This window comes from Tachypleus tridentatus, chromosome 4 (assembly GCF_004210375.1).
Source record: "Tachypleus tridentatus isolate NWPU-2018 chromosome 4, ASM421037v1, whole genome shotgun sequence".
Lineage (NCBI taxonomy): Eukaryota > Metazoa > Arthropoda > Merostomata > Xiphosura > Limulidae > Tachypleus > Tachypleus tridentatus.
The window spans coordinates 31090143-31115311 of record NC_134828.1 but is presented as its reverse complement, the minus strand read 5'-3'; the positions used below and the strand labels follow the sequence as shown (position 1 = coordinate 31115311).

The window sequence follows — 25169 nt, the reverse complement described above, 5'->3', positions numbered from 1 at the left end:
GGGGGAATCTGCTGTAATTTTTACCCTCACCCCCACCCGGTTACAGGAGGATGTGCTTCGCGGCGGATTGAAGCCAGAAGTCCAGTCTCTGAACGAAGTTCAACTATGATGTATCGTGAACCAAACGTTTGTTGATGACCTTTGGACGATACTAAACAAGAAATTCAAGTAATCCTTGTACGAAATCATTATTAATGACTACAGATTTATTTCCGTGCTATTATTAGATATCATTATTATTGTAATAAAAGTAATGATCGTTAGGTTTCTGAAATATTTCTTTTAAATCAATTTCATTGGTTATATTTGTTTGGTAACTTTTGTTTTCACTCACAGCTCCTCTGTTTAGTAAGAGTATTGATACTGGAACAGAACGCACAGATGTTTACCAGTAAATATAATTCTGCTATTAAAAGTTTACAAGTAAAAGAAAACTTAAAAAGAAGTAAATATAGGATGGCTAATATCAATCCTACACAAACAATGAAAACAAGATATTAGTGACATATTCCTATTCTCTTGTTTGTATTGTTAATGAACGACATTAGCCATACGTACATTTAATGCTTTTTTAAGTTTTCTCTTTACTTCTCTTTTTAATTTAGTGTTTCAACAGACATAGAAAGGTTGTGTTTATAACCAAGTTCTAAATACAATGAGATTCAAACTGTAGTATTTAACGTTTGTCTATTATTGGCTGGTAATTCATGTTTCACTCTGCATTTAAGCATAAAAAAACAACAGAAAACATTAAAATTGTGTGAGAAAACTAACTTCCAGGGGTAATGATAACACCTTTACACTAGAATTCCCAGGGGTAATGATAACACCTTTACACTAGAATTCCCAGGGTAATGATAACACCTTTACACTAGAATTATAATTTGTTTAAATATTATTTCTAGTTATACCGATGTTATTTCGTCAGATGTTAACGCTTTTCTGCTTACCGATTCCCAGTTGCACACACGTTTTGCCTGTAACGTTTGTCTAAATAGGATATGCGAAGTTATCATTTCACTGATTACTCATTGATGTGAGTAACTCTTACTTAATACTGTTGATCCAAGTATTAGATAAACATGAACCGAGTGAATTTCAAAGCTCTTTATATCATAATGAAAGTAAAAAATATACGAGAATTCCATAGTAATTTATAAGTGTGTATATATATGTACAAATATTGTTATTTAGAACAACAGTTCTCAAAATGGGGAGCGCGGAATGTATCCTAGGGGGTCTCTGAGAAGATTAGGGGATAGAGCTATCTTTTATAACGCGACCGTACTGAAACTAATACACTCAGCAATCTTATGTTCGAACATAATTTTTCATTAGTTTGTTTGCAAGCTTTTCTTGTTGTTTTTTTTATGAATTTCGCGCAAAGCTATATGAGAGCTATCTGCGCTAGCCGTCCCTAATTTAGCAGTGTAAGACAAAGGGAGGGCAGCAAGTCATAACCACCAACCGCCAACTGTTGGGCTATTCTTTAAACCAACGAACAACGGGATTGACCGTCACATTATAACGCTCCCACGGCTGAAAGGGTTAACATGTTTGGTGCGACGGGAATTCGAAACCGCCACCCTCAGATTACGAGTCGAAAGCCCTAACCACTTGGCCGTGCCGGGCCATTTTTTGTAAGTAAGCACCAAACTATTATGAGACATCTGTGCTCTTCTTACCACAGGTATCGAAACGCGATTTCTACCGTTGCAAGTCCGCAGTCACATCGCTGTGCCACCGATGGACTTTTTCCTATTAGAGTGTGTTTATTTCATTTTTTCCAGATGAACCTACATGAGAAGGATCTTTTGAGTCAGATGTACTTTACCACGTTTAACAAATGACGGGTCAATGTTGTTACGTTGTGGTATTCATATAACCGTTCCCTAATCATGATCCCAAACTAGTGCTAAAGCCCGCACAATTATATGACAACGTTTCGATTACAACTCAGTTTGTAGATTCATGAAACACACGGTCTCATTTTCATATAGCTTGAGAGCTGATATGATTAATGCTGCGTGGCAGAGGTACACGCTTCACTGTGTATCTCCCCCCTCTAGTTTTTATTGTAATATTAAACAACTACAACTTAACAAACGAATGTCAAACTAAGAGGGTTAATATTCTTTAAAGAAGCTTTTAAACAATTTTCAGTACAGACGTTTTTTAATTTTTCAAAAATTTTAGTGTAAAATAAAATAAAAAACTTAAAAATGTCTATGACACAAAATTCACCTTTTTTTAATTAAAACAAACGTTTTGTTTCTAGAAATTTCAATTTTATTTTCTACACGTGTCTGTGAAATCTTAGATACAAATGAAAGCAAACAAACGTTCATCAAGTTTCTTTCCAGCCCCGCAAGTGGCTCAGTGGTAACCTTGAAAGCTAAAAACAGTGAAATAGCTCCGATAATTTTAGAATATTTTATATATATATATCTATTGTTCTAACAAACAATACTTCTCAAACTGGGGAGCGCAGAAAGTATCCTAGGGGATATGCGGGAAGAGTAAGGGAAGGTTTTGGTTTGTTTTGAATTTCACGCAAAGCTAAACGAGGGCCATCTGTGCTAGCCGTCTCTAAGTTAGCAGTGTAAGGCTAGAGGGTTTGTTTGTTTGTTTGTTTTAGAATTTCGCACAAAGCTACTCGAGGGCTATCTGTGCTAGCCGTCCCTAATTTAGCAGTGTAAGACAAGAGGGAAGTTAGCTAGTCATCACCACCCACCGCTAACTCTTGAACTACTCTTTTACCAACGAATAATGGGATTGACCGTCATATTATAACATCTCCACGGCTGAAAGGACGGACATGTTTGGTGCGACAGGATTCGAATCCGCGACCCTCAGATTACGAGTCGAGTGTCTTACCCACCTAGCTTTGCCGGGCCATATTAAGGGAAGGAAAAACAACACTTTGGATAGGGTCTTGTGTTACCCTAGTAGAAAAACTGTATACCACGTGACCACTTTGGATAGGGTCTTGTGTTATCCTAGTAGAAAAACTATACCACGTGACCACTTTGGATAGGGTCTTGTGTTATCTCAGCAGAAAAATACTGAATCAATACGACAATTTGTGATTGAATTATATATTACACCGATTGCTTTATATTTAGCGCAAACCAAAGCATTGGGTTATTTGCACTCTGTCCCTCGCAATGAAAATATTTTTAGCGTTGTAAAACCGTAACTTTACCATTGACCACCAGGGAGCATTTCCATTGGATATAGTCGTATGTAATCCTTATAGAAAAAAAAACAAAAAAACAACCTATTATTGCAGACACTTGGATGACGTCTTGTGTTGTCCCAGAAGGAAAACTGTATCAATGTGGTCACGTTGGATAGGAACGTGTGTTAAACCTGTATGAAAACCGTATTAATGCGGTCACTCTTTATTATCATGTCTGTAATTACTTGAGAAAAAAGAACAAAACTGATCGTACGACCGTACAGTGTTGTTTTCATTCTATTCCGCGTTTAATTCATTCGTAATTTAAGCTTCGTTCCGCAAATAACGAAATACAACTTTACATCACTAGTGCATGAACAAAACTGGTGGGAATGAAACGTAACCGTTTCAGGAATCTCACTCCACAGCTTCCCGAAACAAAAGCAGGGAATCACTTAACTGACTATTAAGAAAAAAAAAATCCAGATTCGGCTCGTAAAAATCCGACCTTCGAGCATGCGTCCTAACTAGGAAGGCACGCGCGACAGCTTCGTAAATAATTTACTGATAGTTCAGAAACAGTGTAGTAGGACTAAGAGCTCACATTGGTCTGTTGTAGCTATTACAAGCTAAACGTTATTGGATAACTCGCTAAGGTCGAGGTAATTTTCCGAAAGGTGACCACAGTTCTAACGAGCGGAAATTGTTTTTTGTTCCAACTTATTCAGCTGCTAAGTGAGTAACGTCTTAGCGGCCACGACGGGGGGAGGGAGATACGCCTGTGCTTCGTAGTTGTGTTGGGGGCGCAAAACTCATACGCCGCGTGCCGGCTTCACGCTCGGCTAACTGCATTCACGAGCTATGTGCACTACAGGCTTAATTCAGGTCTCTTCTGAGTCTTTTTTCTTCTCTACCAAAACATCGAGATAAAAACATAAAATAAAAATAATTTTATTCGATTTGCTAGATAATGCGAAAGTGGGTAACAGTACTGTTGCAAAGTGTACATGAGTGTATCACATTTGAGGGACGTTGTACTTGATTATATGACATCCCAGAACGTTGTACTTTATTTTTTCAGACCAGTGTTTCGCAAAGTGGGAGCTATGTATCCCTCATTCCACCCCAGGGTCCGTATATAATTTTTTTGGAAGGTCGTCAAAAAATGGGCCGAAAACAAAGATGCTGAATCAATTTTGATTTTAAACAAACAATAAATCGATTTAAAATATAATGAATTAATTAAATGATACAATATGTCGAAAGATGTCACTGTTTTTGCTTCAGCTCTGTTCTTCAATCACCATATTAAACACAAAAACCACAGAGTTCACTGCACCAAACGTTTTTAACTTCTCTTAAACAAAAACTGCACTGAACAACATTTTGTTTTGTTTCCTTACATTTGCACAGTACACTAGTCTTACACAGAATTTTCCGATTTCTACAAGTTAGACCAAGTAGTACTTATGTTTGTAAATGTTAATCATTTTATCTTTTATTTACCTATTTTATAGGCCCGGCATGGCCACGTAGTTAAGGTATTCGACTCTTAATTCACGGGTTCGAATCCCCGTTACACCAAACATGCTCGCCCTTTCAGCCGTGGGGTCGTTATAATGTCACGATCAATCCGACTATTTGTGGGTAAAAGAGTAGCCCAAGAGTTGGTGGTGGGTAGTGACGAATAACTGCCTTCCCTCTAGTCTTACCCTTCTAAATTAGGGACAGATAGTCTTCGTGTAGCTTTGCGCGAAATTAAAAATAAACCGAACCTATTTTGTGCTTAATTACAAACCAAGAAAGTTTTTTTTTCAGCATCAGATGCCTTTTTTTGTACTGAATAAAATTGCAAATAAACAAAAATATCTGTAAAAAAATTCTCCCTAAAACGTTTTCCTACATGTTCAATGGAATCCCGGGTGTCTCACTGTTTACGTGTAAAGCACACTGAATTTGAAGGAAATCCCAGTCTTCCTGTGAAATATCAGAAACTTACATTTGGCAAAGACGAGTCTTTTTCATGAAATCAGTACAATTTAAGGCAAAAGTTTCACGTTTTCTTATGCTTCGTTATATGACGAATGTAGAGGAAAGATTAATAAAACCAGTCTTCAAGGTTGAATAGGTTTAACGATGAAAAGTTTGCCCTTTTGGTCAAGACACTTCCCTATGTGACCTATACGGTCAGTCACATTTCTTTCAAAGTTAAGCATAACTAGGCTTCCCAATATCTGACTTTACACTAACCAGATGATAACATCACCTTCAGTAACGATTTTCTCTTCCGGTTCAGTTTAGAGCATTTCATCTAAAATAGTTAAACATAACTATATACATTTTGCTTCAGAATTACTCAAACTTAATATTAACCGTTTGAACCCGTTTAACTGGTCTCTTTTCTTATTAATGGAATGAAAGCTTCGTCTGTGTTTCTAATTTAGTACAAAACCGCTTTTATGATCAGTTCACGTGAGGACAAACCCTTAACACTGACACGTAAAACTCTTTCTGTGCTTTTAATTTACTGCAAAACCGCTTTTACTATTAATTAGCTCATACGAGAACAAACCCTCAGTAATAACTAAAACACAAACAAACAAAACAAAAAAGGAAAAAAAACTCTTCGTCTGTGTTTTCCACAGAACTCTGAGTAGCTTGGGTCTTATAAACATGACATATCAGTGAACACTGTAGTCATTTAAGAAATTAAATTATAACGTATCTTAAAACTACTTCCTTCACCACGCATTAAAATGAAATAGATTTAAACACGGTGATTCCAGCTTTATATGAACACCGCACTATTCTCGTAAACAGGCCCACTTATATTTCAAATGAAGCTACCTGAAAACGTACAAAATACGAGAAAAGGTGGGTTGTACTTGGTGATTATTTTAACATGACTATTCAATGGTCCTGATAATAAATGTTAAGATCAGTTGTTTTTGTTGTTTTTTTTTGGAATTTCGCGCAAAGCTGACGAGGGCTATCTGCGCTAGCTGTCCCTAATTTAGCAGCGTAAGACCAGGGGGAAGGCAGCTAGTCATCACCACCCATCGCTAACACTCGGGCTACTTTTTTACCAACAAATAGTGGGATTGATAGTCACATTATAACGCCCCCACGGCTGAAAGGGCGAGCATGTTTGGTGCGATGAGAATTCGAACCCGCGATCCTCAGATTAGGAGTCGAACGCCTTAACTCACCCGGCCATGTTAAGATCTAGAAATTCATTTTGTTCTTTGCTGTAAATAATTTCTAAATTCGGCTTATTGCTTATTGTGAGAATGATAAAAAAAAAGAAACACATCCTTCTGCTGCACCTAAAATTCAAGTTCTTTTTTTTTCTTAATTCAATTTTTCGTTAAAACATCACATGACGAAACCTGTACTATATTATAAGTGAGTGTTTTTCTTAGGTGACATAAGTGCAGACATGAAGCTAGTTAGTCATTACTAGTACTAATTCAAGTGCCCGGCATGGCCAAGCGAGTTAAGGCGTTCGACTCATAATCCGAGGGCCGCGGGTTCGAATCCCTGTTGCACTAAAAGCTCACCCTTTCAGCCGTGAGGCCCTTATAATGTGACGGTCAATCCCACTATTCGTTGGTAAAAAAGTAGCCCAAGAATTGACGGTGGGTGGTGATGATTAGCTGCCTTCCCTCTAGTCTTACACTGTTAAATTAGGGACGACTAGCACAGATAGCCCTCGAGTAGCTTTGTGCGAAATTCAAAACAAACAAAATAATTCAGGATGTTAGATTGAAGGTAAGTTTGTTTTATAAGAAAAACTGTTCCAGTTTTGTCAGTGATAGTGCTTCTACCTGTGGGCATAAATTTGTGTCTTTTATTGTTGTTGTTTTTACGTGATACGCTATATGATTGGCTATCTGTGTTCTGCCCACAGCAGATAAATATTTAGATATTTTTAATGTTATAAGCTGTTATACCTGCTGCTGAGTCTCGGGGAGGGTATAGGGGTATGAACTTATCTATTAGTCTGCGCAGCATGGCCAGGTGATTAAGGCACTCGAATCGTAATCTGAGAGTCGCGTGTTCGAATCCCCGTCACACCAAACATGCTCGCCCTTTTCGCCATGGAACGTTATTATGTGAAGGCCAATCTCACTGTTCGTTAGTAAAATAGTAGCCCAAGTGTTGGCGGTGGGTGGTGATGACTATCTACCTTTCCTCTAGTCTTACACTGCTAGGGACAGATAGCGCAGATAGCCCTCGTGTAGTTTTGCGCGAAATTCAAAAACAAACAAATAATATTTATTAGCCCAACTACAATTTGGAGTTTTATATATAATTTCACTTTGATATTGTTAAAGATACTGTAAATCTAAATTTAAAAAATCTGGTTTATGCTGCAATAAATATATCTTACAATACGAAATGTACTAACGCGACGGAATGCGCGAAATCACTCCATTTATTAGTACATATTTCAAAAAACACGTGCTAATACCATCACTTCCTCCTGCCTTACCGTTTCATTGTGGGCCTACTGATAGTTATTACTTAAAATTTTAAGTTCGTGTTTCTATCAATATTATATTGATATTAAACGACGAGTGGTTGCTGCATTTCATGTTGCACGTTGGGCTTAGCGAGCGAGTTGAAGACAGCGGAAATGTACACCTGTTGTGGTTCCGCACACCGGCGTTAAGTCCAAACTGCCGGAAACGGGAGACGAAGCGTGGATTTTTTGTTGGTGTGACTGTATGTCACATTGTGGAATACTTGTTAGTCAGTTATTGTATCTTTGACCTTGGAATATATTAAGCAAAATAAAAAGTTATACTAATACTACGTTATCTACTTTTGTTGCAAGTATATACATCATTAATTGTTGTAAATACTTAAAGAGGGCGTTCTACTCAGCCAGCGGTTTTCCACAGTAACAAACTCTAAAATAAATATAATATATTGTATTGATACTTGCTTGAAACACTCTTGGTGTCCAAGAGGTGTTTGTTCATTGTAAGACTCTTGATAAAGCATGGACGAGCTGTGTGCGAGTTCTATTTCCATGGTAATATGACATCAAGTTTCTTCCACGTGGCTTAATGTAATGATCATCGTACGAATTGATGTTTCTTTTGAATTTCGCGCAAAGCTACACGAGGGCTATCTGTGCTATACGTCCCTAATTTAGCAGTATAAGACTAGAGAGAAGGCAGCTAGTCATCACCACCCATCGCTAACTCTTGGACTACTCTTTTACCAACGAATAGTGGGATTGACCGTCACATTATAACGTCCTCACGGCTGAAAGGGCGAGCATGTTTAGTGTGCCTGGGATTCGAACCCGCGACCCTCGGATAATGAATGGAATGCCTTAACGACCTGGCCATGCCAGGCGCACTAATCGATTCATGCTTTTAGCAAAACAATCACATGGAAAAATTCAAATTAAAGCAATAAATTAGAAAACGTTTGGTCCCAGTTATACCGACAAGGTCTTAAATCCATAAGCACACGCAAGAACATACGCTTTAAACTTGCTGCAGCCTTTTTCCATGTGACCGATCAAAAGGTTTTAACCTTGGACACAGATTATGTTGGTTCAAAATGCAAGACCTAATCCTCCTTAAGATTTATTTAGGTTCATGTTATTTATGGTTTAGAACAACATTAATCATTTTTAGTATAATATTACACACGGTCTTCGAAGAACCTTTTTTTAATTCCTTTTTTCCGGTTATGCTTGGTTCTGGATCACATAATACAGAAAGCAAGCTCATTTCTAGAACCTGCTCTGGGTTAATGATAGCTTCTATAATCGTGTAAATTTAACAGCCGCTTCGTAGAGCTTGGATTCGGGGCACATTTAATATTTCACTTTGAACATACACATATATGATTTATATTATCATACTCACTTATTCTCCATCTCCATATCAATCTACATATAGATATCAACTTTATGAATATATGTTTTTTAACATATAAAGAAGCAAACATGAGAGCAGCCATAGAATATCATCCACTTTAAAATATCATGGAGTAACCTTTAGCTTGTAAATTAAACAATCGTGCATTGGATTATGATTTATGCTGACACGTTATCTCTTTTGTTTATTATAAAAATCTGCGTCCACGTTTTCGATTTAATGATTATTGATGTTTATATTCATCATAATTCGTGATTACATGCCAGCTACACTGATTACATAGTTTAAGTATTTTGAGCTTTAAACACGGAGTAAAACAGGGTAGTATTTCTCGGCTTCAAAAAGGTCTTGTATTACATGATAATAAATGGTTTCTCTTTTCATATAGCTTCTGTAAAGCCAAAATATTTATGTCGAACACGACTTATACGATGGTGTGTGTGTGTGTTGAGGTAAACAAAACATTATAAGAATAATTCTCAGAAAACTTGAACAGCATGTTGAACATGTTTGGAAAAAAAAAACGAAGACAGTGATGATTTGATCTTAAAAAAACAACAACATTTGAACATGGAGAGAATCTGTTCTTAAAAGGATATCTGAAGATGGGAAGGGTTTGTTCTTGCAAAGCTATTTCAACATAGGGAGTAACTGCCTTTAAAAATATATGTGAACATTTTATTTGTTCTTTAAGAGCTACCTGAACGTGGGGTAGGTCTGTCCTTATACAACTATCTGAACATGAGAATGATCTGTTTTTAACAAGCTTTCTGAACGTTCTCTTACAATACTCATTGTAACTGTAAAAGTAACAGGATGTTTTCAAAGGTAATTACTTCATACGGTACTCTCCGTTGTGCAGCTCACTTAAGTGAACCATGTTGTCTGTTTACCTACCCATGTAAACGCAACAAGTAAACCGGTGTCATCTGTTTCTCTACACATTTAAATACAATATTGTCAAACTTTCTGTGAGTTGGAAATCAAATATCACTTTATTTATAGTGTTACGCTTGTGTTGATAATGCCGAATGTGTTTCGAAAAGTGGTTATTTAATTGTTTTTAGAAAAATTTTACAGAATGTAAAAAGGATGGTTGTTATAGGTTTACGAGAAATGTAATAAACTGACTGAACTTTGTTGTACGATATCCAAAGGATGGAAAAACACCAACAACACATATACAAGATCAATCAAATCCATCTCATAGAATTTCTGATGTCTTATTTAGGGAAGAGTGTTACTTCTTATCTCTTAGTCGAATGTACCCTCCTTATATCAACTTACACGTTTTACACCGAACTATTCACTTGCACGTTTTATATACAGAAAATACACCAACTTAAGTATGTTTCACACCGAACTGCCTACGAATCTAACATGTTTCGTGCAGAACTGATAATGAACTTACGTTCTGTAAGCATCGCATATAATCTTAAACATTCTACACAAACCTGCATATTAGTTCACACATTTTACACAAAGCTACAGAGAGAACGTTAAGAAGATTCCAGAAGTGATCAAATGCACAAAAAAAAGATAGTTTTCATTATTTGACATTTAGCGGGTTTTAAAGAAAGCCTATGGTGATATAAACTAGTTTGTGCGAAAACTAACTCTAGACAAACTTTAGTTTCTGTTTGTATTAGACCAAAAGTATACAGGGGGCCGTCCGCAATATTTCCATCACGGGCTTCGAACCAAGGATTTTAGTGTTGCAAGTCCATAAATTTACCTCCGAAGCACCAAGGGACCGTGTTAATAGTTCTGGCATTTTAGTGATTGTCTTATTCGTTCGGTAAAACAGACAGGATTGTTTTAATAAAAACTGTATGTACTCTAGATTTCTACGATTATTTCTTTTTGTAATTTAAGGAAATAATGACTTAAGCTCTTTATGAGAACCGAACCAGCAGAGCAATGAATATGAATAAATCAGCAAATTATATTTCGTTATTTCTCAGATAAGATGCTTTGTTAAAATATTAGAAACTCAAAGTGTGACGGGGAAACTACCAAGTAAGAGTGTACCACGCCTAGCAACTACCACGGAATGGCGTAGTGAATGTTAACATTAAACTAATTGATTTAGCGACAGAGGAAAATAAAAACTCACAAAAGTAAGGATTGAAATTCCATACGTGCGAATGGTTGTAATACATATTTTGTGCTTTCAAATGTTTCGTTTTTCTTGATAAAATGGTTTTATTAGTTTTATAAAATGCATTGAAAATGTTATTATAATACACTATTTTATTCACTATTATACTTTTCCCTAAAAAAAAAAAAAAGTCTGATTGTATATATGAAATAATGTGTTTGAGCATGTGTTTGTACGCAGGTAATTATTATTATTTTGCTTCATATCCTTGGGTTTTACTATGGCGCAGCGGTAATTATAAGGGCTTATAACACTAAAAATAGGCTTAGCATATCGGAAGTGGACACAGTTACAAATAGCGCCTAAAGTAGATATATGCTTAATGATAAATAAAAATATGCTTCTGTTTGAGTAAAATTAATGTTTAACGACGAATAAACACACGTTCTTGAACGTGTGAATAAACACATTTGAGAAGAAACACAAAACATTTACTCTATGCTATAAATTATTTGAAATAATGTACCTTAAATATTTCCAAGGGAAATAGAAAATAAAAGGAAGGCTTAAAAATATACAATAATTACAAAGGGAACATTTTAATTATAGTATGATAATATGTTATTTCTGAAGTAGTTAATACATTAAGGAAGATAACTGAGTTCGGTTATGTGAGAGTTTTTAATTTTGTGAAGGATACAAAGGCAGTATATTTCAAATACAGAAGCAATTTCTTAAAGATATATAAAAACAAGGCCCGGCATGGCCAAGCGTGTTAAGGCGTTCGACTCGTAATCCGACGGTCGGGGTTCGAATCCCGGTGGCACCAAACATGCTCGCCCTTTCAGCCGTGGGGGGTTATAATGTTACGGTCAATCCCACTATTCGTTGGTAAAAGAGTAGCCCAAGAGTTGGCGGTGAGTGGTGATGACTAGCTGCCTTCCCTCTAGTCTTACACTGCTAAATTAGGGACGGCTAGCGCAGATAACCTTCGAGTAGCTTTGCGCGAAATTCAAAACAAAAAACAATATAAAAACAAAAGAAAAACATATATTTGTTATCTGTCAATTATAACCAAGTATAGTTTATTAACGCAAGTTAGTTGCAAAACAACGCGATCAATAAGTTTTCAAGTTTGTTTTTGGATAAAAGTTAGTAGCGTATTAAAAATATAAAAAAAAACACATCTTTTGCTTGAAGATTCAAATTTTTTTTATTTGATTTAGGTAGTATTAAAGAGAGAGTGTTTTAAGTGTATTTGCATTTGTAATGGAGATAGTGATATAATCCTTGCAGTGAACAATACACGTTATGAAAATTTAAAGACCTGATCTTTATTATTAGATACAAACAAAGCCAATGACAAGATATATAATTGCGTCATTGAATGACTGTTTAGGCCTATTACGTAAATGTACATTGAAAGTAAAATGATTTATAATTAAACTGCAATTTATTTATTAACTGTCTTCACAGTGACTCAACGCTAAGAACAAGAAATTATAAAGTTAAATTCGATGTTCAATTCCCGCACTAAACACATCTCAAATAGTCTGTTGCGTAATTTTCCACTTAATAATAAACAAACAGACACGTATAACATCCTCACAACTACAAGTATGGAGCGTATTTAGCAGCACATCACAGCATGAACTTTAGACTTTGAGATATGCAGCCCGGCATGTTAACCAGTAGACCACAGCCTGCGTCTGAAATAGAACTTAAAATATTTCATTTTATACATTTGTATTCGTTAGGTTGATTTTAATTTTAAAATCGCGTAGTTTTTGGATAAGTGAAAGACAAAAAACACACACGTCAAGACGTGTACGTCTTTGTTTTCAGTCTAGAGAAAAAAAAAACTTATTAATTATTAGGTTTACAACGAGAAACAAATATATCATTCACTGTAAGCCCGCTTCTATAAGTTGGATCATAGAACGTACACCTGCAACGTTCTTGTTTTGAGGGCGAGGCTGGATATAAGTTCCATGGAAGAGCGGAAATTAGGAGGGCGAATCTTTGGATGCAGCACGTTTCCTCAAAATGGCAACTCCCTGTATATGTTGATCTCAAAAGCCCTCTTGGGTGGAACGTAGAGCCAAGAGGTAAGTTCTGTTGGTAATTCAGCAGGATAACAAAGAGATACACAACATTTTACTAAAGCACTCTTTATCATATTCTGCTCGAAATTGGAGGTTTTTTAGTGTATGTGTCTACTTGCCTCGTTTTCGTAATGAATGCATTAGCATCCAACTGGTAGCTACAATTTATTCTAATCTTTTGCATTCTTACGTGAGTCTATGTGTAGCTTGTGCTTATGTTCGTAGCCTCCTGCATGGTTGTAACCGAAGTGAAGGAAAGGGAGGGGAAAAAGTCTCCGTTCTAGATGACAGCAACTAAAAGCTTGAAGCAAGTAACCTCGACCCGAACGCCCCCTCATGGCGCACCTAGAATTTGAATCATTCATCGAATTAAACGGACATTTTTGTGAGAGAGGTTAAAGATAGAAATTAAGGTATGGACGTTGTTATACTAATGATAGTGGCAAATTCTGAAAACAACCCATTTATTTTTTCATTACCTATCACATACACACAGATATAATAAGGTTTTATTAACCCTAAAACATTACCTCAGAAATCAGACAAACATATATATATATATATATATATATATATACATAACGTACTTTTTATTTGTTTTTTTGTTTGTTTTGAATTTCGCGCAATGCTCTCAAGGACTATCTGCGCTAGCTGTCCCTAATTTAGCAGTGTAAGATTAGAGGGAAAGCAGCTAGTTATCACCACCCACCGCCAACTCTTGGGCTACTCTTTTACCAACGAATAGTGGGATGACCGTCACATTATAACTCCCCCACGGCTGAAAGGGCGAGCATGTTTGGTGCGACGGGGATTCGAACCCGCAACCCTCAGATTACGAGTCGAACGCCTTAACCCACCTGGCCATGCAGGGCCGACGTACTTTTTAAGATATCAATGTTCAATGGAAAAATAGTCTACTGCTCATTTTAAATTCATTATTACAAGGAACTGGTTATAAACTTCTTCATGTTAGTACAAAAAAAGGAACTTAAAATTAATAACTGTAGCCAAAATGTAACTTGGTGTAATAGGTGGTTTGCTGCCATTTTCTTATGGCTTGTATAGCTAGTAAAGCAAAATATTCAAGTTTCCTGCTAAGATTTTGCCTCTGTTTTATCAAGATGTAGTTTTCTTATCTTAAAGAATGGTATTGTCATCTATTCTCATCAAGTAACAAAACCTTTGCAACACTCGTATTCGTTTCATGGTGTGTTTTTTAATAAACTTTCCAAACAACTGATTTATAGTGAACATGAAAAGTATAGACAGATTGCTATTCGATATTCGATTACACTACTTATATTTGTATAGGTTTCTGCATATGTAGTTAAACTCTTTATCCGTTTATTAAATAAAATTGCAATGATTTAAAGTCATTCTTATTTTCCCAGGTTAAAGTTTATTTTGAAAAAATCAACATTCAAAATCAAAATGTGATTGACGAGAAATTTTCTGAACTCAACTTTTTTTTCAAAACTTCTTAAAATTATGATTTTACTCAAGTTTATTTTAATTTTACACAAACTTATTATGATCTCACTCAAGTTTATTTTAATCCTACACAAACTTATTATGATTCTACTCAAGTTTATTTTAATCCTACACAAACTTATTATGATCTCACTCAAGTTTATTTTAATCCTACACAAACTTATTATGATCCCACTCAAGTTTATTTAATCTTACACAAACTTATTATGATTCCACTCAAACTCATAAGGTATTTCATTTCGCAAACTGAGACAAAGTTGCTGAATTCTAGTAATTGAATTTAATTTCATCAATTTCTTTAAACATGTGTTATGGGAAAAATAATAATTTTTTCTATACTTTCTTGAGATGTTTACTTGTTTTTACATTTTAAGAATTAGATTCACAGAATAAATAAGTGTGTCTAAGTAATATGTATAAAAGTACGAAATAAATAAGCTTAGTTTCAAAATAAGATCCTTTTAAGTTTTATAATAAAGCTATTTGTTGTGTTACAGTACAGAAAACACTTACATTGGCATCTAGTTACTAAGTGTTCTTCTACGTAAGAATAAATTTAGATCGTCCCCAGTAGTATCATGATTATAACATAAACAAAGAAAATACAGTTTCAAAATTTAATGTATAATGCAAGCACTGCACGATCTTTTAACCTTGCTACACGAGTTAAGTGTTTTTTTTTTTTACAATGTTTGCACAAAGCTACTTATGGAGATATCTGCGCATCGCCGTCCATAATTTTGAGCTGAAAAGGCCAGAAGGAAAGCCGATAAGTAAAAGCACCTGTTTCCAAAACTACGCTATTTCTGTCTGTCTGACCGATTAGCAGTCATCATTCCTATAGCACATCCATGATATCCCATTGCGGAGTTAGTTCTCTCGGTAACAGGACAAGGTCCATGAATACTCGAAATCTCAGTCCAAACAAACTATCCACTGGATTCATCCTGCTTCGTATAGAATCACATAATTCTGTGTTGTTACATTTCCCATGGGTTTTATTTACAATTAGCAGCAATACGCTTGTTCGTACCACTTACAGTTTGATTTTATTTAAAAACATTCTGTGACAAACCTGAATGGTTGAGCCCATAGATAGATATCTGTAATGCTATTGTACGAAGTTAGAGATTTCAAACTTGACGACAGCAGTCTTTCTCAACAGTGTTTACTTGAAACACAATTCAAATATATCGTTTCTAGTATTACTTTGTTATTTTACTTTGGGTTTTATTTCTTAAGGTGCAGTAGGCTTTAGAGGGTAAGCAGTTTTTCACCATAAAACCAACTGACTTAACCATGTAAAACACCACAGACATCTTCTTGTGAGTTACGTTGACAGTGGATTTTGTTATAATTTGTGACAGTAATATTACCATTTTATTGTAAAGAACATAGCATCACAATAACATTAACATTTAATTGTAAAGAACATAGCATCACAATAACATTAACATTTAATTGTAAAGAACATAGCATCACAATAATATTAACATTTAATTGTAAAGGACAAAGCATCACAATAATATTAACATTTAATTGTAAAGAACATAGCATCACAATAATATTAATATTTAATTGTAAATAATATATAGTTGCAACAAATATTAACAATTGCTTAAAATGAGTGGGATTACAGGTATTATGTTGCTGGGATTTTATACTTTGAAATTAAATCCAAAATAATCGTATGCAAAGATTGTGTCATGTTTTCTTTGTTTCTTAGCGGATGAGAATTTAAAATATACTGCGAAATAGCTTGAGAAATAGCGTTTTGTTATTATTATTCACCTTTCATGAGTTCGAAGTTATACGGAACACGTGCATTTTGCAGAGCTGGAAACTTTTACAAAATGCTTTAGTCATGGTTCTTAAATCGCTTCTAATTGAACTTTAGGTTATTCTACATAGTTTATCGAGTATTTAATTTTTCTGTTTGTTTGTTAAGAAGTACATTACGTAACAGAAACAACCGCTTGCATAGTTGAGTCCATGTGACGAAACAAGTTGAGCAGCTTTCCCATTATGTTTCTTTAAGCTGGTTGGTTGTTCTTACTACAGAAAACAAATACATGAAAGAAGTCTCCCGCTATCATGAACTCTGATACAGGGCTAACGCGTTAGCTATGCTGATAAGTCACCTTTCATTGATTCGAACAACCTGAACACGCGCAATATAGAGGTTATAATGATAATTTAGAACTGTGTTTTGTGATATATGAAGACACGCTAAAACAGGTGTAAGTATGATATAAAAATTAAAGTAACGCATGTTGGAAGGTTAGAATTGTTTGTCTTATCGTGACGAATGTAATACCACACGTGTAGTTTGTCTTATCGTGACGAATGTAATACCACACGTGCCTTTCGGAAAACATCAGTTGTTTAATTGCACGAATCCCTGAGTGGTACGTAATTAACACGTTGTTTAGTCATACTTTTGCTATGCCTAATCCATATTGATCCTACCAAGCCTCCGGTAATTATAATCTCTGTCAGTTTGTAACGTGAGCATCACCTATTTAAACAAGTGTAGCAGTTGTCTCTGAAGGTAAAAGGTTAGTTGAATATTGCATTTTGGCCAAGAAATGATCACGTGAAAGCAATACACTGTCGAACGTACTTTTATTTATACAGTTCACATTTGTAAGTAAAACATATACATTAATCAGTTTATGAAATGGCTTTGTTCATTAACCGATGCACGTTCAAGTTTCATTATGAATCAGAAGAATACAAAATACTCTTATTAGCAGTTAAAGTAAGGCTAACAAAGAAAGCTCAGTAATTGGTTATTCATGAAAAGGGATATTGTGAGATCACGTAGCAGCAGACTACATCGATTACTATCCGTGGAGAATATTAGTGAATTGTGATTCTCCGAAAGTATACAGACGATGAAAAGCGGATTATATACATAAAGTTGTGTACGTGTAGTATGTTATAAAAATTAACTTACTAAAATTACAATGCACTGTGTGACTTAACAGTATTGTTTGTTTTAGAGACAGTTAATCGCAGATGGGAACGTAAAGGTTTACCGCAGAACCAATACACCATTGCAGAAATAACACTGAAGGGTGTTTTCAGAGTTAAAGAGAATACCTTAGTTTGAATTTTAAAACTAACAAGATCTCTGTAAGTTTACTTTTGGGGTTCGTGTTTCAGGAAGACGGATTACATGACCTCTGTCCACTCGGCAGACAACAAATAGCACAATGTGACTTTGTTATAATAAACAAACACATATTTTTGGGGATTATCTGTTCATCTTCGTAAAGTGATTTACAAACTATTTTCGTCGCAAGTTTAAAAGATTTAGCCATATTTCATGATTCTAAAGCGTTTATCTACCGTTATTGGAGTCGAGTCGGGTGAGCTCTGAGACTTTTGATTTTAACATTTTTGATTCGAAATATTAATCGGTTTTCTTTCTCGACGTTTATAATGTTTATGCTTTTCTCAGGTAATTTCGTAAATTTTGCGTTGTTACTGTTTCAGCGTTTGTCTGAATGGACGGGATCAGATGATCTCTTGTTACTATTGTTTTAGTGTTTGTCTGAATGGACGGGATCAGATGATCTATTGTTAATATTATTTGATAAATGAGCTGGCTGATGTTACATATTTGGAGAATGCCCATGCTATGTATTTACCAAGGTTGTAATTAAACGATTCATATGTGGACATTATTGGTCGTAATGGACAATCTAGTTTATGGGTTTAGGGGATGCCGTATATTTGCGGTGTGCGTGAGTCGGTTTTACGTAGGTAGGAATAAAGTGTTTGTGAAATTGTGTTGGCTTTTTTCATTTGTAGTAGTAATTTGTTCAGTTGCGTCTCGTGTGTCTTTGTTGGATTTGTGTGTATTGGTTTAAATTTGTTCGTGTCTGATAGGATGTTATTCATTTTTGGATGTATTCATTCGTGTTCATTATGACTATAGCGTTACCTTATCTGCTTTTAAAATTTTATGTTTTGTCTTGTTTTTTAGGTTTTATGCAATTAATGTCTCTTTTTGTAAGGTTGTTTTTCCATCAACATAATTTCACAAAACAGAAAACTGAAAAACAACCTTACAAAAAGAGACATTAATTGCATTAAAAACCTAAAACAAGACAAAAACATAAAAATTCTAAAAGCAGATAAAGGTAACGCTATAGTCATAATGAACACGAATGAATACATCCAAAAAATGAATAACATCCTATCAGACACGAACAAATTTAAACCAATACACACAAATCCAACAAAGACACACGAGACGCAACTGAACAAATTACTACTACAAATGAAAAAAGCCAACACAATTTCACAAACACTTTATTCCTACCTACGTAAAACCGACTCACGCACACCGCAAATATACGGCATCCCCAAACCTCATAAACCAGATTGTCCATTACGACCAATAATATCCACATATGAATCGTTTAATTACAACCTTGGTAAATACATAGCATGGGCATTCTCCAAATATGTAACATCAGCCAGCTCATTTATCAAAGACTCTTTTAATTTCAAGTCTAATCTAAATCAACTTAATCATAAAGCCTTAATGGCCAGTTTCGATGTTATATCCCTCTTTACAGAAGTTCCAACCACTGAAGCCTGCAAGATAGCCTTAGAACTCTATATCCGAGACCCTAACCCAACTATAGAAATTCCCAGTAACCAGTTAGCAACCCTCATAGAATTCACCACGATAAAGACAAACTTCATGTTCAACAACCAAAACTATATACAAACAAACGGCTCTAAGCATGGGCAACCCAGTATCACCAGTTCTAGCCAATATTTTTATGACACAAGTTGAAACACAAGCAATTAACACAGCATTACATCCACCACTATACTGGTATAGATATGTAGATGACACGGTTGCGGGATTCAAATCTACAGAACACATACTTAATTTTTTCAATCACATTAACTCTATACATCCCAACATCAACTTCACATGTGAACAGGAAGAAAACAATCAAATATCATTTCTTAACCTCAAAATTACAAGAACTGATACACAATTTCAAACAGAAATCCACCGAAAAATCACCCATACTGGACTATACATTCCTTGGGACTCAGCACATGAAACAAAACAAAAAACTCAACATACTAAGAAACCAAATAAACACAGCCATAAAACTATGCTCACCAGATAAAATTAACGATGAATTAGACAAAATAAAACAATACTTCACCAACATCAATAAGTTTCCTCCACAAACCATAGAAAACATTATACGCACACACCTAGACAGAAAGCAAAATCAACCAACTAAAGTAAATACAGCTCACGAATCAAAAAACCACGAAACCATATACTGCTGTATACCATATATTCCTGACATCAGCAAACAAATAACCAACATTTGGCAAAAAATTAGTAACAAAATATGACATTCCAATTAATACCAAATTTATTCAAAAACCCGGCACAAAACTGAGGTCTATACTATGTAAAAACTACACTGACAAACACCACACCAACATTATTTATAAAATACAATGTGATAACTGCCACGACTTCTATATTGGAGAAACAAGTAGAAAATGGAAACCAGATTCAAAGAACATAAAAGTCACCTTCACACGTTTTCGAACACTGCAAGTCAAATAAACACAACATAACCATAGAAAACACTCAAATACTAAATAAAGAAACAAACATAAACAAACGTAAAATTAAAGAAGCCTTACTTATACAACAACTTAAACCCAAAATAAACCAATATAAAGGAACGCCTTTATACCTATATTAATATAATAAATAAAATTATATATTCAAACATCTAATACCGCCCTACATTTCGACACACAGTTACACAACCCCTTTTAGTGTTTGTCTGAATGGGCGGGGCCAAATTATTGCTTGTTACCATTGTTTTAGTGTTTATCTGAGTGGGTGGGATCAAATGATTTCTAATGTTTTAGTGTTCGTCTGAAGGGGGGGTAAGTTGATTTCTTGTTACTATATTTGTCTGTTTGAATGGAAGGAATAATATGATTTTTTGTTGTTATTGTTTTAGTGCCACCGAAATAGGTTAGCCTTTTATTTTTATACAGGGTGTTCGGAAAGTCACTGTGCACTTGTATAATTATTAACAGACATGTTTTAATATAGAATACAGGAGGTAAATATGAATGACAATTATAAACAATGTTGAAAGTGACCCCCGTTGGCATCAATACAGGCTTGGATCCTTCTTATTTTGTTTCTAAACACCGCTATCAGTTGAAATAGACTGAATAAAATATGATTACAAAACTGCACAGTGACTTTCTGAACACCCTGTATTTCTAATGTTGTTCTAAATATGTCGGATAGATGATCTCAGGTTGCTAAATTTTTTGTAAGTGACGAGATTTATTGTTGCTAAATTTTTAGTGTCCGTCTGAATGGAGTGAGTCAGGTCATCTATTGCTACTATACGTTTGGTGTACATCTGAATTTGGTGTGCCAGGTGATCTTTTGTTACTATAGTTTTAGTGTCCATTTGAGTAGGATGACTCAGTTCATCCATTGTTGCTATATTTGAGTGTCCATTCGAATTGGTTGGGTCAAAGGATCTATTGTTGTTATATTTTGTCGTTCATCTGAATGAGGTGTTCCATGGTGGTTTTTGACAACATTGTTCTGTTTAAAGGTATAGAGATATCAGGTGATCTTTATAGCCAGCATTTGGATAACAGTTTATTTCAACTTTATTTAATGTTTATCTTAACAGTATTTTACGGTGTTGAAATTAACTGTAAAGCGATTAGCCAGTCAGATTCTTGGAGCACCAGGCTGTTGATAGACTTAATTTGGATTTTGATATGTCCCGTACTAAAAAGAAGCTCATTCGATGGACTATAAAATAACATAGAATAAAAAAGCAATAACAAACGTGGTATTGTTTGTTTGTTTGTTTTTGAATTTCGCGCAAAGCTACACGAGGGCTATCTGCACTAGCCGTCCCTAATTTAGCAGTGCAAGACTAGAGGGAAGGTAGCTAGTCATCATCACCCACCGCCAACTTTGGGCTACTTTTTTATCAATGAATAGTGGGATTGACCATCGTATTATAACACCCCCACGGCTGAAAATGCGAGCATGTTAGGTGCGACGGGGGATTGGAACCCGCAACCCTCGAATTACGAGGCGAACGCCTTAACCCACCTGGCCATGCTGGGCCAAACGTAGTATTTGTAAAGACATAATTAGGCAAAAAAATCAAACAACAACGATAAAAAAATGGATAAATTAATAATTTGTGAAGAAAAAAATTTGAGCAAAGATTGTTAGTTTAAAAATTATTTCAAGCGTTTTAACAGAATTGAATGATTATAAAAATGTTTCTGTCGTGCGTTAAAATCAATAATTACCTTAACTGATAAAGCAAAGTCTTTTCAATATTTCCTGTGTACCTACAACAGAAGTAGTTCTAATTAGTTCAAGTACATTTGTAACCACAAGTATACGTAATAATGTTCGCATGGCCTTTTTAAAAAGAAAAAAGAAAACCTTTTACTGACAATATTTAAATAAAATTATTTTCAAAATTTTTTCGTAGTTCAAATTATACCAAATGTTTAAAGTTTTGGAAGTTCATGTTTTAAAAACTATCATTTTACTAAAGACATGGAACGAACGGCTTTAACTCAAACATTTTATTAAATAACGAAGTACAGGCGTGTGAACACATTGCATATCTATTATCTTTTCCTCTTTGCATATTAAAATGAACGTGTTTCTACTCTCACTTGTTACATAACATGTGACATTGTGAGAGATGTTATGTAAATAATCGGTCACCTTTTTTTTTTAATCATGATCCATATGTCGTTTATAGAGTTAATGCTTCGTGCAAATATGGTCGGAAAACACATGAACACCTGGAGAATCAATCACTACTTGGGTGTGGCGCCCAGCACCACGAGTCCCAAGTGATTATAAACGTCATTAACTCGGTGTAATTTGTCATCGGAAGAGGCCACGAATATGCTCTGTGAATTCCCGTCCAGGAAAATAGCACTCGATCAGAGAGATACCAACTGGTACAGGCAACAAAGAATGCGCTTGATCTGTGACGTCATGCCCATTACACCTTAAAACAAATAGGTCTCTATCATGTTCTGACCGTATTGTCCATGAAACAGCAGAATATGTCTCTGTAGCGCACATTAGCGTCTTACGTAGTTGAAGACAGACCTCGGGATACGAGTGGAATCAAATACATCTCGTTTTGGATCATTTTATTCTCAGCCAAGAAGGGTAGCTAGACTACCAGGCTATTTGTGTTGAAGTAATTTGGTTTGGTTTTGTTATGAAAATATTCAAACAATTTTCAGTTTCTTGGTCATTAGAAGAATATTTATTGTTTGGGAGAACTTTTCTCGTCAAAATTTATGATCATGAGATGCTTATCTGCTGTTTCTTGGTTTGTAATGTAACATTTCTTTTGGAAGACACCTCCATTTGATCACTATCAACAGTAGGACTGTTTTGTTTGTTTTGAATTTCGCGCAAAACTACACAAAGGCTATCTGCGCTAGCCGTCCATAATTTAGCAGTGTAAGACTAGAAGAAAGGCAGCTGATCATCACCACCCACCGCCAATCTTTGGGCTGCTCTTTTATCAACGAGTAGTGGGATTGACCGTCACGATGTAACGCCTCCACAGCTGAAAGGGCGAGCATGTTTGGTGTGACGGGGATTCGAACCCGCGACCATCGAGTGCCTTAACCACCTGGCCATGCCAGGCCATTAACAGTAGGAAGAGAATATATGTTGTGTGGTGATTTGCTATTTAACATTTTGAAAATACATCACCTCTTTATTATCATAATCACTGGAAGAACAGTTCTTAACTTTAGTTACTTCTATAGAAATTCACCTCACTTCCTCATCACATTAGATGAGCAAGTCTTGTTCCAGAGCTTTCATTCTAACTCTTCTAAAATTGGTCATTTCTTCATCACTATGACCATGAAAAATGTATGTATTTGCTGTTCAGGATAAATTTCCTAGAAGGAGTTACTTAATTAGTGTAATCATGAGAAGAGTGCCTGCTGTTCCAGAACTTCTAAGGCGCTTTTGGTTACAGAAGTCACGTGCTCTGATCATTTGAAAATACTTACTTCTCTTTAACAGTCTGACTTTCTGACTAACTGCAATCCACGTGACTGATTATTTGCATCACTAATTTTATTAAAATTTTGAAGTTGTTCCATGTAAAGAATCGCCTTTCGAAACAGTGTTCAAGAAAATACCAGAACGACAAAGGTAAGAAATAAACATGGATCTGTTGGTTTGAAAATACCCGTTACCTTTAACAGAAGAAAAATAATTGTATGTAACAACAAATTAGATGTTTAATTAGTGTATAGAGTAACAACTTCGTTATTGCATATAATTATGTAATTTACAGATACAGTTGTCTCTGTCAGAAAAATATGAGTCGTGGTTTCATTTGACTCTCAATTTAATTTTGGTCGTGGAGATAAACATAGGATTCTATTGGTCGTGAAATAGTTGTGTTTAACGTTTGGTGGAGCTAAGCACTGAGTTTTGTTGGCTGCGAAAAATATTATCAATATTTTGAATGTACTAAACAAGTGTATATATGATGGAAGACGATACTTTAACACAGATTGCTATATGATCCTGTACTAAACAAGTGTATATATGATGGAAGACGATACTTTAACACAGATTGCTATATAATCCTCTGATAAATTTTGAATTACGAAGTGAAATGTTGAACTAACCTTAAAGAACTAAACTAAAAAAAAAGAAGCGCACAATGTTTATATGACTAATATAATAGCACTAGGACATCACGAACATGATTATAGCTCAGAAAACATGAACAGCACGAACCTGAATGCTATTTGTTTCAAATTGTTTCTGTTTATTTGCTGTTGTTGTTGTTTTCTGTAGCGAAAATAAAATAACATTCTCACTTATTTTAATTTGATAACTTTTGAAGAGAGGAAATAAAACCCTGAAGTTAATAATTTATAAGAAGTGTTTTCAACTCAAGTGGGACGACCGAAAGAAGACGTGCATGCGTATTTTCTTATAGCAAAGCCACGTCGGGCTATCTGCTGAGCCCACCGAGGGGAATCGAACCCCTGATTTTGCGTTGTAAATCCGAAGACATACCGCTGTACTAACGGGGGGTCGAAAGAAGACAACTGTTACCATTTATTAGTTTAACATAGTGCGTCATGATTGCTCTCGAGCGTTTCCAGTGCTTTTACGCTTCCCAGAACTACGATCCATCAAACAAAAAGTAACAAAGAAAGAAGAGAGACCTAATTTCTCTGACCTAGCACCTGACCAGTGTAACACTTCTTTTCGACGAATCTAGTTAACACGCTGAAAAAAAGTAGTAGAC

The 25169-nt window shown here is 35.3% G+C and overlaps 1 protein-coding gene across 2 annotated transcripts in view; it reads right to left on the bottom strand.

The window, feature by feature from the left end:
- Positions 1 to 31: 31 nt before the first annotated feature.
- The window catches only part of LOC143248793 (uncharacterized), an 80480-nt gene continuing 55342 nt past the window's right edge, over positions 32 to 25169 (bottom strand). For both annotated transcript variants that reach the window (XM_076497529.1, XM_076497528.1), the window contains one exon: positions 32 to 151. In XM_076497529.1, the coding sequence (XP_076353644.1) occupies positions 104 to 151 (48 nt within the window). In that variant the 3' untranslated portion in view covers positions 32 to 103. The remainder of the gene's footprint in view (positions 152 to 25169) is intronic.